The sequence below is a fragment of the Saccopteryx leptura genome, chromosome 12 (assembly GCF_036850995.1).
Source record: "Saccopteryx leptura isolate mSacLep1 chromosome 12, mSacLep1_pri_phased_curated, whole genome shotgun sequence".
NCBI classification, from domain to species: domain Eukaryota; kingdom Metazoa; phylum Chordata; class Mammalia; order Chiroptera; family Emballonuridae; genus Saccopteryx; species Saccopteryx leptura.
The window spans coordinates 45756405-45771339 of record NC_089514.1 but is presented as its reverse complement, the minus strand read 5'-3'; the positions used below and the strand labels follow the sequence as shown (position 1 = coordinate 45771339).

General features: G+C 42.1%; 1 protein-coding gene across 3 annotated transcripts in view; it reads left to right on the top strand.

The window, feature by feature from the left end:
* The window catches only part of MAGI2 (membrane associated guanylate kinase, WW and PDZ domain containing 2), a 1711587-nt gene that overhangs the window by 1572058 nt on the left and 124594 nt on the right, over window positions 1-14935 (top strand). For all 3 annotated transcript variants that reach the window (XM_066354483.1, XM_066354482.1, XM_066354484.1), the window contains 4 exons: window positions 1015-1200; window positions 3597-3771; window positions 11657-11876; window positions 13190-13333. In XM_066354483.1, coding sequence (XP_066210580.1) covers window positions 1015-1200; window positions 3597-3771; window positions 11657-11876; window positions 13190-13333 — 725 coding nt within the window. The remainder of the gene's footprint in view (window positions 1-1014; window positions 1201-3596; window positions 3772-11656; window positions 11877-13189; window positions 13334-14935) is intronic.

Below are 14935 nucleotides of genomic sequence, written 5' to 3'. Positions count from 1 at the left end.
AGAATAGCTCAGTTGATTCGAGCGTTGGCCCCACAGGGCATGTGCAAGAGTCTACCTCTCTATCTCCCCACCTTTCACTTAAAATTATTTTAATAAATAAATAAATTTTTATTGTTTTCAAGAAACATATATTTCATCAATTCTAATACACATTTTCATATTTTAATATCTTAAAAATTAAAGAGCATCTTAGAATCAATGGAGTATCATTGTCTAATTAGCAGTTGGCTTTTTTTTCCTTGTACATAAAATAAAGGTGCGTCATACCATTGATGTAATCTTAGATTTGATGAAATACATTAAGTATAAGATATGAACAAGATCTCAGCACAACTTAATAAATTAAATCAGAAAGAAGAGAGAGGCAGGATTTGAAAATAGCTTCAACCTTTGAACTGAAGATTAGTACATGAGTAGCAAGTTGGTCATAACTTCCTCACCAACCTGCTACAGCCCATATTAATATATATATATATTTCTTTCCTTTCCTGTTTTCTCCTCTGTAAAATAGAAGAGGATAAAAATTAAATTTCCGGTATTTATTTTATCTTTCTGAAATTGTGTGTTGTTGTCTCCAGAGCATGAGCTCCACAGGCACAGTGTTTTATGCCCATGAGTCTCAAAATTTCATATGTATTAGAAACTGCAGGAGCTTCTTAAAAAATCATGATCTTCACCTCCTGCCTGGACATTTTGATTCATTCACAAAGTTTAGGATGAGGCCAGGGAACTGTACTTTTAATAGGGTGGATACAATACACCCCACAGTTAGAGACCTGCTGGTGCGTGTGTCTGGAATTGGCCTGTTACTGCAGAGGACTTGAATTTAGAAAGTATGATCGCTGTAGTGTGCATAGGACCACCTTTGATGGGCATGATGGTGAAGTCAAAGGCAAATATACTGACAAGAGAAGGAATGCTGACATTACATTGTTTCCTGTGGGGCTGGGGCTCAAACCAAGAGTATGTACTGGTAACACCCCTGACAGCTGTTTCTGTTGGGGATTTTTTTAGCTGTGCCCCATAAAATCGGACGCATCATTGAAGGGAGTCCCGCAGATCGCTGTGCAAAACTCAAAGTGGGAGACCGGATCTTAGCCGTGAACGGCCAGTCTATCATCAACATGCCTCATGCAGACATCGTGAAGCTCATCAAGGATGCGGGTCTCAGTGTCACCCTGCGCATCATTCCTCAGGAGGGTGAGTGCCACTGGCCCACCTGGCGGCTGTCAGTGTGGTGTCAGAGGGGCAGAAGGCGATGGTTGTTTCCACTGTGGCAAAAACCCACATTCTGTTGCAACGCATATCCTGGTTAACCAGTACCAGTCTCATTCAGAGATCCAGCTGTGTGACATTTTAAATAAATAGTGTGAATCCCTTGACACTGGGTTCGTCTGTCATTCCCTGTGGTCCTAGGAGTACTGTTTTTATGGTTACATTAAGCCGGAACCCATTCGACAGAGATGATAGAGTTACAAATCTGAAGGAACAACAACACGTGTTCATGTTAACAGTTAAGCTCTGGAAGATTCTTCAAAGTCAGATCGATTTTGAAAAGCTTGAGGAAGTTTTGCGGTATAAAGAGAGCTCATTCAGAAAATGTTGCATCTGATGATAATTTTAAATTCCCACTTAGCCTTTTGAATTTCCCTGTACGAGGACTCCCCCGTGAGGCTGGCAGAGTAGTGAGCACACAGCTCACAGCCAGGCCTCAAGTGTCACAGGGTTCACCACAAACTCACTCTTCCTAGAAACCACGAGTTCATTACTACAATAGTTTGTAGCTGCTGACTCATTAATGATATTCAGAAATTCGGTCCCCGGAGCTTGCTGGTGGGCGGACCGCAGTGTCCCACGCGGAGAGCGCGGCACAGCGACGCGCGCACTCACCTCGGTCCCCTCGGTTCTACTCAGTCTCCTGATTCCATCCTGGAACTCCGACAGGCAGGCACCAGGCGCTTCCTGGCTTTAAATATAGAACAGTCGTTCTCAGCCAAGGTGATTTTGACCCCCGTGTGGACTTTCAGCAATATCTGCAGACCGTGTTGACTGTCCTGACTGGAGTGGGGATTCTGCTGGCATCGGCATCGGGATGCCGTTGGCATTGCGCGGTGCACAGGGCAGTCCTCCCAGCGAAGAGCTGCTGGCCCAGATCGCCAGCAGTGCCCAGGCGGGAAACCCTGAGACAGTGGAGAAGAAATGTACAGTTTGGGACTGTGAGAAAAGAAAGGGAAAGGGTGGTTTATGAGGAAATGCTAGTAAGTCACTTCCCCTTTACAGTACTCAACTACAAAAAAAGTAAGAGCAGAATATGACCATGGTTTTTACTTTTTAAACCTATCTGCAGACCAGACTATTATGTATAAAATATTCACTGGAAATTAACTGTAAACAAGATTTCTCATTAAAAATCTTACTTCTCCATTTTTCCAGTCCAAAATATCTGTCCTGCTCTTATTCTAACATGGAGAAATAATTTCAGTGGAAAATATGTTGCTATTACAAGAAACTTCCAGAAGCAGTTTGAACAAATAACTTCATCTCCCTTCCTTTGTCCAATGGTTGTTTTGTTTGTTTGTTTTTTCTTCCTGGAAAACCATAGAATACCCAGAGTTTAAGCAATAAAACTAACAGGGAACTGGGAAGACAACTGTAGAAAGAATTTGCTTTGTTATGGTTAGTTTCTTATCCAGACTGTGGAATACTGGCAAGACTGCTCACTACAACCAAAAGGTAGTGGCTAAACGCTTCTTAGTAGAAAACGACAATATGTTTGCAAGCTTACTCCTTTGAATTTTTGTTCATAGTTTAAACAATTTTTTTTAATTGGGATGAAATTGGTTCGCAAAGGGGGCCTGGGTGAAAAAATGAAGGGATTAAGCAAAGGAAAAATAAAACTTATAGACAGACAACAGTGTGGGATTGCTGGAGGGACAGGAGGTGGGGCGGTGGGGGAGGGTGAAGGGGCAGATGAGATGGAGGGAGGCCTGACTTGGGGTGGTGAACAAACGTGCAATAGACAGCAGATTTATTGTAGAATTGTGCGCCTGAAACCTGCATAATTTTATTAACCAATGTCACCCCAATAAATTCAATTGAAAATTTTTTTTAAATATATGGATTTCACGTGCACAACTCAACATAACACTGTTTGCACACCGCACTGTACACCCTCCGCCCAAGCACGTCTCGTCCCAGCCCCACGCGCCTCCTTCGTCCACCCCCACCTGCCCCACCCTTCCCTCTGCCTGCTGCCGTCCAGCTGTTCGTGTCTGCGTGTTATGTATAGATATATATTTCTGGCTAATCCCTCCACCTTTCCTCCAGTCCCCCACATATACACTGCTGTCCATCTTAAGCAGGTTTTTATTGTAATCTTTTTGTTCGGCAACTCTTATAATTTAAGGAAAGCTTACGAATTCTGGAAGTGGTATTGGAATTTGACAAGTTTAAGCTGTTGTCTTAGAGTCTAACAAGAACTGAAATAACCAAAGCCTTGAATCATCTGAGGAGGCAAAGAGCATCCACCTCTGGCCACCTCTTGCCCTTTCCCAATGTCAACCTGACCGAATTTGCCACTTTGGTTCCCATTCCAGAGCTCAGCAGCCCGGCCTCGGCGCCCAGCTCGGAGAAGCAGAGCCCCATGGCGCAGCAGCACAGCCCCCTGGCCCAGCACAGCCCCCTGGCCCAGCACAGCCCAGCCACTCCCAACAGCCCTGTCACCCAGCCAGCTCCTCCGCAGCCACTGCAGCTGCAAGGACATGAAACTAGGTAACGTTCCCTCTGGCTTTTCTGATTCTGAGAGAAGAGGGAGGTGGGAGAGAAAGAGTCGGGGATCAGAGAAGACACAGACAAGAGAGAGATTTTAATGACGTAGGGATTGCCATGTGGACCTTTCTGTAAATTTGAGTGTGTGTGTGTGTGTGTGTGTGTTAGAAATGTGGTTTTATCCCTGGCTGGTTGGCTCAGTGGTAGAGTGTTGGCCCAGCATGTGGAAGTCCCAGGTTCAATTTCTAGTCAGAGCACACAGGAGAAGCGACCACCTGCTTCTCCAGCCCTTTCCCCAGCTCTCTCTCTCTCTCTCTCTCTCTCTCTCTCCCTCTCTCTCTCTCTCTCTCTCTCTCTCTCTCTCTGTCTCTTTCTCTTTCTCTCTCTCTCTTCCTCTCCCATAGCCATGGCTCAAACAGTTTGAGCAAGTTGGCCCCAGGTGCTGAGGATGGCTCCATGGCCTTGCCTCAGGTGCTACCATAGCTCAGTTGCGGAGCAACAAAGCAGCAGCACCCAGATGGGCAGAGCATCCCCTGGTAGGGGACTTGACAGGTGGATCCCAGTTGGGGCACATGCAGGAGTCTTCTCTGCCCCCCCACCTCTCACTTAAATTTTTTTAAATGTAGTTTTATTAGCAAATAAAAGTGTCTGTTCTTCACAACAAGAGAACTTTTCCTGAAGAAATGATGAGCGATTGCAAATGCATAAAGAATATACCAAAGAGCCTGACCAGGCAGTGGCGCAGTGGATAGAGCATCGGACTGGGATGCAGAGGGCCCAGGTTCAAAACCTTGAGGTCTCAAGCTTAAGTGTGGGATCACAAGCTTGAGTGTGGGGTCACTGGCTTTTGCTCAGGCTCACCAGGTTGAGTGGAAGGTCACTGGCCCAGTGTGACATCATAGACATGGCCCCTGGTCACTGGCTTGAGCCCCAAGGTTGCTGGCTTGAAGCCCAAGGTTGCTGGCTTGAGCCCAAGATCACTGGCTTAAGCAAGAGATCACTCACTCTGCTATAGCCCCCGATCAAGGCACATATGAAAAAGCAGTCAATGAACAATGAAGGTGACACAACAAAGAATTGATGCTTCTCATCTCTCTCCTTTCCTGTCTCTCTGTCCCTGTCTGTCCTTCTCTCTGTCTTTCTCTGTCACAAAAAAAAAAAAAAAAAGAACACACTAGAGAGGCTTTCCCTACAGGGTCTTGTAGGCATGTTAAAAGATTTTTTTTAAGATTTTATTTATTGAGTTTTAGGGAGAGATGAGAGAGAGAATGAAAGGGGGGGGGAGAGAGAGAGAGAGGAGAGAAGCGGGAACCATCAATTCATAGTAGTTGCTTCCTCTATGTGCCTTGACCAGACAAGCCCAGGGTTTCAAACCGGTTTCCTCAGGGTTCTAGGTCAATGCTTTATCCACAGCGCCACCACAGGTCAGTCAGCATGTTAAAGATCTTGATCGTAAGTGTAGCGAGAAGTCATTAGGCAGTTTTAAGCTGAGGACTGTCATCATTGGATTTGCTTTTCAGGAACTCTGGCCCCACAGAGAAGGCTGGTCAGGGTGAATGTAGGTTAAGCCGTTAGAGACGACTGCCAATGTCCATCAGGTGGTGGCTCAGAGAACAGCATGGTGTGCAAAAGAGGAAATGCTGAAGGATTTGTAAGCATAACAAATGTTAGCATTTTACCTCATTTTACCTTATATCCTCCTACTCTTCATCTAAATAGTTTCTTCCATTTCACATTATTAATTAATATGATTAAGGCACTTAGAACTGCCAGGAAAAAAAAGGATGCCATATAAACCTACATGACCTTTTAAAAATTAAATTTATTGAGGCAATATTGCTTAATAAAATTATGTAGATTTCAGGTGTACAATTCTATAATACATATCCATATATTGTCTGTGTGTTCACCAAGTCAGTTCTCCCTTCATCACCACTACCCCCCTCTACCCTCCTCCACCTCCCCCACCCCCTTTCCCTCTGGTGTTCAACATGCTGTTTATGTCCATGAGTTTTTTTGGGGGAGGGGGTGTTTAATCCCATTTCCTTTTTCCTCCCACCCCCCACATTACCTTCTTTTTGTGACTGCGTGTAACAGAGAGCCTGGGCTAGGTTGAACCATGAAAGAAAAAGATGAGAACATGTTCCCCTTGTTTTCCCCTTTTGAAGGAGAAAAATCGAACAGCCCACGGGAGCATCTCTCAATACAGATCCCTCCCAGGTCCTTTTTGTGACTCTAATGTTTTCTGAATATCTGCTTCTCATCTCCCGCCTCCTGTGCTGGTGAAGAGGAAGTGATATGCAGTTTTGAGGCCCAGAACTGCTAAGTTCATCGCTTGCACTGTTGCAAAGCAAACATTTTCTCTCTGCCGCAGGTGTCATTTCCGTAAAGCCCTGTTCTATGCTGATTTCCTCCATTTGCTTTCATAGAAAAGTAAATGCTTGCTGTCCTCAGCTGTTTATGGCTTTAACACATTCCACAGAAGTAAAAAAGATTAAGCTGCATAAGGCAGTGACACAGAGGTAAGAATCTGAGAGTCCGGAAGAGGAGTAAGTCCTGGGTGCCTCAGTAATAAGCCCCAGCTGTGTTCACTTTAACCGTGTGCTGTTCGGACAGATTGCACTGGCTCTCCCCGGGAAACATTTCAGATGCAGGAGGAAGGATCTGAGTGTTCCTGCACTTCCTGAGCCAGATCAGACTCTCCTTGGCTCTGCCACTGCCCATTTACCTCGTAGCCACAATTCCGTCTGAATGTCTCCAGAGTCACACTGCCCTGGAGGTGGGCTCTGGCTTCCAGTCCTGGGCGGGTCATCTCACCCAGGTGTATACAGCTCAGTGGGAAGAGTAACAGCTGAGTGGGGCCACTATTCTGTCACCATCTGCTATTAGCTCACCACGGGGACTCAGCCCCTATCACAGAAGCAACAGCTTTTGGATATATTTCTGCTTGACTACCAAAAAATCTTTTCTAACTCTAGAATTAATGGATTGACCTGACACAAATTTTTATAAAGCACCCACAGTTTTGCTCAGAGTTCTTAGCTCTTTTTGCTTCCATAATATTAAAAGCCTGAAAAGTGTCCACTCCAGTTCTAGGACCCTATCCTGGCACTTGGGTTTCCTGGCTTCTCTCTAATTATTAGTGAGTGGCTGGTTCACCTGTAAATAAGGAGGTTAAATAATCTTACAGATACCAGAACCATTTTCCTAGCTGCATTAAAAATGGTCATGGTATCAAAACTGTGCCTTTTTCTTGGCTAGAAATGTCTCCAAGAGAGCTTGAATGCCAAGCAGAGTCTGAGTTTCCTACTAGTTCATTTGTATAAGAAGTGCCTACTTACACATCAGATTGAGCCAGTTTTCATGTTAAAGTGGGATCAAGTAAAATGACAATCTGCTTGCAAATTTTTATTTTATGAGTTAAATAAAGTGAGTGAATATTTTGTCCTGTGTTATTTACTCTTGGATTGACTTCCAAATGACATCCTACACACCTCTACCCATTTCTCTGTCCTTTTTGTTTTTGCTCAGAAAGCACAAAATAATTTTTATATAAATACAACCAAACAACAAGAGAGCCATAATGGAATATATTCCAAAACTAAGCATACACAGCAGAGTTCAGCTTCCCCTGCAAGGGCAATTGATGTTTGATGGCATTTTAAATAGCAGGGTCAGGGGGAGAGCATTGGAAATTCACTTCTTCATAGACTTTGAATGTTGGATGCTTAAAGCCAGAAGAAACCCTTAAAAGGCTCACATGGGGCCATATACCACTATAACATCCCCTACCATTGGCCCTGGTCAGTGGATAAAGCATCGGCCCGGGCATATGGACATCCCTAGTTCAATTCCAAGTCAGGGCACACTAGAGAAGCGACCATCTGCTCCTCTTCCCCTCCCCACTCCGCCTACTCTCCCTCTTCCCCTCCTATAGCCAGTGGTCTGATTGGTTCAAGCATGGCCCCAAGCACTGAGAATTGCTTGGTTGGTCCAAGCATGTCAGCCTCAGGAGCTAAAAATAACTCAGTTAATTGAGCATTGACTCCAGATAGGGGTTGCTGGGTGGATCCTGGTCGGGGCACCTGTGGGAGTCTGTCTATCTCCCTTCATCTCACTTAAAAAAATACTTGTTTTTTAAAAATCCCCTACCACATGGGCAGTGATTCTTGATTCTGGAACTTGTTCATACCATAAAATTCTGCTACAATTTACCACTAGCAATTTGGATTTATCATCTCTAGTTTCTGTAATAATGGAATGAATTGGTATGGAGGGTTATACTAGTGACATTCTTTTATAAGTAAAGAAACTTTAAAGACATTATTTAAAAAAATAACTCTAAATTTTTCTTAAAATAAAATGTTTTACAAATTCAAAGCAACATAACTTTTGCCTTAGCCAGTGTATCATTTACTTAAAAGTTAGCAATGCTGATTTTAAAAAATTTAACTTAGTATAGTATTTTCCATAACTAAAATTCTTTAATGTACAATTCAACAAAAAATCTGAACACAGGATACTGGTATATGAAGAAGTCTGAGTGCTAGAACAGAGGCGTGGGTGAGAGCTGTTGCAAGTTGTAACTGTTCCTACTTCCAAGTATTTGCGTAATCTTTTGGGAGACTTACATTTCACCCTCTTTTGATAGTTCTGGTTGGAAATGGATCACAGACTGTTTATTTCATACCAATGCCACAAAGATAATGAAAGTAAAGTGACTGTGCTATAACTTAAAACAACATGACAAGGCTATACTTTCAGGGATCATTTTTATAGTTTGTTAAAACAACGTGACATCTAAACCAAGCCAACTATTCCTAGAAAGACACTGACACATGCCAACAAATGTTACCAGTTCTTTTCTTTTTGTGTGATTCATATATATGTATATAAAGGCATCTCGTTCAAAACATATTTTAAATAATTCTGTTCTCAGCATGCACACTCACAGTAGGTGAGTGGAAAACTTGCTGAGGTACAAAGGAACGCCTAAATTATGAAACACATAAAAAACATCACTTTTGCAGGTTAAGTAACAAATGAGACCTACTCAAAGTGTTGATTAAAATAACTACATTACTTCCAAAAAATCCCAAAACACTGATTCAGAAAAATATATGCACCCCTATGTTCATTGCAGCATTATTTACAGTAACCAAGTGTATATGCATCAGTAGATGAGCAGATAAAAAAGCTGTAGTACATTTAGGTACACAATGGAGTACTACTCGGCTGTAATAGAGAAGGAAATCTTATCCTTTGCAACAACATGGATGAACCTGGAGAGCATTATGCTTCATCAAATAAGCCAGTCAGAGAAAGACAAGTACCATATAATTTCACTCATATGTGGAATCTAATGAACAAAATGAACTAACAAACAAAACAGAAGCAGCCCTGGCCAGTTGGCTCAGCGGTAGAGCGTCGGCCTAGCGTGCGGAGGACCCGGGTTCGATTTCCGGCCAGGGCACATAGGAGAAGCGCCCATTTGCTTCTCCACCCCTCCGCCGCGCTTTCCTCTCTGTCTCTCTCTTCCCCTCCCGCAGCCAAGGCTCCATTGGAGCAAAGATGGCCCCGGCGCTGGGCATGGCTCTGTGGCCTCTGCCTCAGGCGCTAGAGTGGCTCTGGTCGCAATATGGCGACGCCCAGGATGGGCAGAGCATCGCCCCCTGGGGGGCAGAGCACCGCCCCTGGTGGGTGTGCCGGGTGGATCCCGGTCGGGCGCATGCGGGAGTCTGTCTGACTGTCTCTCCCTGTTTCCAGCTTCAGAAAAATGAAAAAGGAAAAAAAAAGAAAAAAAAACAGAAGCAGACTCATAGATAGAGAGCAGGCTGACAGCTGTCAGAGGAAAGGGGGCTGGAAGACTAAAGTAAAAGGGTTAAACAAAACAAAAAAACCCAATAACTCATAGACACAGACAACAGTATGGTAATTGCCTGAGAGAAAGGATTACCCGAGAGAAAGGGGCTTGGGGAAGGTAAAGAGGATGTAGGGAGAGTAGGTGGTGAATGAGGGAGACTTGACGTGGGTGGTGAACACACAATACAGTATACAAAGGATGTATTATAGAACTGGACACCTGAAACCCATATAACTTTATTAACCAATGTCGCTTCAATAAAATCAATAAAAAGAAAAGAAATTAAATAAATAAATAATAGAATAACTACATTTGAAACCCATTCTAAATCCCCAAGTAAGTACATCTATTGTTGTATACTTTCAGTATAGCCTCATGAAATATTAGATTATACTAGTGGCAATTGTTCATGTGAGTGATTTTAAAAAATATTTAGTATATTCAGCATCTATGAGACTATAAGCCAGTAAAACAAACAAACAAAAAACATACCTCATTTGAAAGGTAAAATTTGCATAGTTTTGAATCTGTTTTCCAAACAAATTTGAGTTTTTACTTGGTGCTAAATATTTTCTCAATTCCTCAAACCCTCCACAATCATTTTAGATAAAATTGTTATCATACAGAATGTATTTTTGCAATCCACCTATATCCCTAAGTAGCTTATTATAGATGTTATTGTGGCAATAGGCAATGAACTATAGAATTTAGTATTCCTCTAAACTATGGTGACAATTTTTCAATTTACCTTATTCATGACCCCATAATGGTAACTACAGGGAGTCCTCAGGTTATAACACAATTCCATTCCTATGACAGTGGTGTAACCTGAATTTTGGTGTAAGTCAAAACACACCCTAGACTAAGTCACTTACCTATCCTAACAAGTTGTAAAATCATAATCTAGAACATAAAAATACAACTAAGTCACAGAAAAAGGAAAAGGACATAAATATGCTGTACTGTACACTGCACTGTAGTAACAAAAAAATGACAAAAAATGAGTGTAAAATAAGTACAATGCTAATAGTGTAAGCTAAAACACTCATGTCTCAAATTTTTAAAGTTTTTTTGGGAATGATCATCATAAACTTGAAACATTGTATATCGAGACTGTCGTAACCAAGGACCCCTGTATAGGCTCTGTTAGTCCCCTGCTGGAACTGGGGATCCCCTCAGTTTGGAGCAGTTTGGATTTACAAATCTGTGCTAAACAACTAGTTCTGGTTTCTGTATTTATTTGATTAATAACTAATATCCAGAAACAAGAAAGAGACAAATATGAACATAAACATTTTTACTTTTTCTTCCATTTTATGACCATGATAATATATACTTATCATAGCTGTAATCTAGTATTCAAAATATACATAATATGTTTCTATTCTTAGCAATGACCCAGTGACTTTCTGTTTGATTTGTAGTTGGTAATTATACCTTACTATCACTCCTCTGTAAGATAGTCAGAAAGACCAAACCCAACTGGTTAAAATAGCCTTTAATTATGTATTTGTAGAGTATTTAGAGAGCATGTCAACTGTGTTTTCAAGAAGTAATCGTCTAAAAAATAAAAGAAGTAATGGTCTGCTAAAATATGTGTGTGTGCGCGCATATGTGAAAGAAAGGAGGGGGGAGAGACAGAGACAGAGATAGAGAGACAAAGAGAGCTGGTTTACTGGCGTTAAGACAGAGTGATATTTTGGGATGTATAGTTAAGTCTTTGATTCCCTAGATTTGCTACAGCATACAGTTTTTAAGTAGCCAGAGTCAAAAAGGGATACCCGTAAGTCTTTTTCCACAAATTCTGGTTGACCATCATTTTCATCTTGATATCTTAAGAAGTCAAATAAAAAGTATACAATATGGTATTTGTTAAAGATTGAAAAATAATTCTTATTATTTATTTTATCATCTCATAATCCTGAACATGCAAAAGGACCACAAAATATGCCCAGAGGTCCTTCAATCATTCTACCTCCTTAGAATACTGAGATATCAAAGTAAATCCCATTTCTGCCTATTTAGTTACAGGTCAGAAGTAAAAGCAAGACAAGATGTGAAACCAGATATCCGACAGCCTCCATTCACGGACTACAGGCAGCCCCCACTGGACTACAGGCAGCCCCCAGGAGGAGACTACCAGCAACCCCCACCCTTGGACTACAGGCAGCCTCCACTGCTGGACTACAGGCAGCACTCCCCCGACACCAGGCAGTACCCTCTGTCAGACTACAGGCAGCCCCAGGTACCTTGGCCAATGAGGTCATCACGGGCCCAGGACCAAGACTTCTGAAGTACAAAAAGAAATAGAATGAGAGGCAGAGGAAAGAACACCCTTCTGAAACAGACAGCTCAAGTTCTATTCCTAGTTATGGTATCACCTGGGTAATACCCCCATCCTCAGAATGCTCTGAATAAATAAATCTATTTCAGAATAGAACAGGACAATCAATCAATCAGTGGGTGAGTGGTAATGAGGTGAACTGATTCTTGCTAATATTAGCTAGCTAACTCCCAGTATATTGTCTTATCCAAGTTGCAAAACAGTGCTCTTATCTGGAACTTCCAAGAATGCTACCAATGCAGAGAATTTCACAAATGTCTCAATGGAGGTGTATTATATCCATAATTATTGGCATAACCCACTTCACATTTGATGGTAAAGGGCCACACCCCCAGGCATAAGGATAAGGCCAGGCCTGGCTTTATTACTCAGCCTGCCACCTCTCTAACAAGCACCAAGACTCTGTCTATACTACAGTGGTTCTTATGATGATTTGTTCGTGTTATGGTGACTTCTGTCACCTCTCTGAGCTTCAGTTTCCTAAAGGGAGGGTCTTTCTTACAGGCTGTGGTGAGGATTCAATATTTATAAAAGGCACTTAGACCAGAGCTTGGTATCTAATGAATATTCAATACCTGGCAACTAGATACCAAGATACAAATTAAATACAAGTTCAACTTTAGCCAATTAATTGTGTTTTATTTAGGATTAAAGATCACCTCTATCTCCCAAATTTTAAGAACAGTGAAGGTCAGGGAATCTTGGACACACGCATTTTATGTAAAAGACAAATGGATTGTGCACACTCCAACTTGATATTCAGTAGTTTGTGCCCAGAGAGTTGTAGTAAGACACCCATTAAATTTTATTTTTCTAATCAGCAAACCTCTAGTTCACACACACGCACACACATGTGCACAGATACAGGACTGGGACATATATTTAGACTGCTCCACAGCAATGAATGAGAAAGCTCAAAGGAGAGAGAATATCATCCGAGCCTATATTCAGTAGTTACATGTTACCATGTAAACTGTTGAACACCCAAGGAGACAAGCTACACAGTGGTTCTTCCAGTGACCAGTTGTGTTCCGATTTCCTCAGTCCTTTGGAACTCTGTCATGCATTTTGCTGGACTGTGGAGTCAGATTACATCTCACAACACCATGTCATTTGGAGCACGTTATATGAGAGAGATGGAGGACAGAGGACTGACTACAGAAGCTTCGTTGATATTAAACAACTGTTTATTCCACTTTCTTCCAACCCCCAAGGATTTTGATTATTTCACTGTGGACATGGAGAAAGGAGCCAAAGGGTTTGGATTCAGCATTCGTGGAGGAAGGGAGTACAAAATGGATTTGTACGTGTTGAGATTGGCAGAAGACGGGCCGGCAATAAGGAATGGAAGGATGAGGGTAAGAGAAGTCTCTTTTATAGAATTGCTTAATTCTGAAAGACACCCACAGTGGTCTTAGACAAGTGCTGAAGCATGCTGTTACACAAACAGGTGATGTGGGTTTTACCTTCTTTCATTTCATAACCCAGTTTTCTAAAGGTTTGGCCAAAAGTTATTTAAGAATTTGATCACTCACCTGACCAGGCGGTGGCACAGTGGATAGAGTGTTGGATTGGGATGTGGAGGACCCAGGTTCAAGACTCCAAGGTCACCAGCTTGAGCATGGGCTCATCTGGTTTGAGCAAAGCTCACCAGCTTGGACCCAAGGTCACTGGCTCGAGCAAGGGGTTACTCGGTCTGCTGTAGCCCCCTGGTCAAGGCACATATGAGAAAGCAATCAATGAACAACTAAGGAACTGCAACAAAGAATTGATATTTCTCATCTCTCTCTCTCTTCCTGTCTGTCCCTATCTCTCCCTCTCTCTGACTCTCTCTGTCTCTTCCACAAGAAAGCAAAAAAAATTTTGATCACTCATTTTCCTACTCATACTCTTCCAATTGACAAATCTCAATATAGTGTTTTACACACATATTTTTCCTAAAGAGTAGACTAAATAAAATGGACAAAGTAATCTAAGAACTGGGAACACAGTGCCGTATTTTTTCAGTGGTTCAATGATTCAGTTTTCATTTGAGATGAACTCTTTTGAAATTTATTTTTAGCTTTATGATTTTTTTTCTCCAACTTTACTAATCACATGGTTCTGTGTTTCTTTGGAAATATTTTTGGTGACTGATCTTTCAGTATCGGGCAAACAGAAGCAGTTAACGGTGGGCTAAGCATCTTGGATACTTGTCCATAAAAATGATAGCTGTGGGAAATTTTGCAATTAGAGTGTAAGTTGTAGGTGGATTTTTAAAGGTAAAAATTACTTTGAGGCTTCCAATTGATGGGTAACAGATTTTCATCTTAAGATAAAATACAAAACTTGGTAACAATATAGAATGTTAGTCTCCCTTTCTCTCTGTAAAATGGTGATTAGTAATCACATAATATAGGCTAGTTATTATTTTAAATAAAATCTAGAGTTTGTTCTTGCCCTCTTTCCTTGCTCTTATAGTTAAGAGAGAAAAGCTGTGGTTCTTGAGCTCCTGTTCTGAGCCTCACCAACCCCTGGTTCCTGGACACTGAATAGGTCTGTTACTCCTACCATTGCTGTGATTCTCACAACCCCTGGTTCCTGGACACTGAATAAGTCTATTATTCCCACTACTGCTGTGATTCTCACAACCCCTGGTTCCTGGACACTGAATAGGTCTGTTATTCCCACTACTGCTGTGATTCTCACAACCCCTGGTTCCTGGACACTGAATAGGTCTGTTATTCCCACTACTGCTGTGATTCTCACAACCCCTGGTTCCTGGACACTGAATAGGTCTGTTACTCCTACCATTGCTGTGATTCTCACAACCCCTGGTTCCTGGACACTGAATAGGTCTGTTACTCCTACCATTGCTGTGATTCTCACAACCCCTGGTTCCTGGACACTGAATAAGTCTATTATTCCCACTACTGCTGTGATTCTCGCAACCCCTGGTTCCTGGACACTGAATAGGTCTG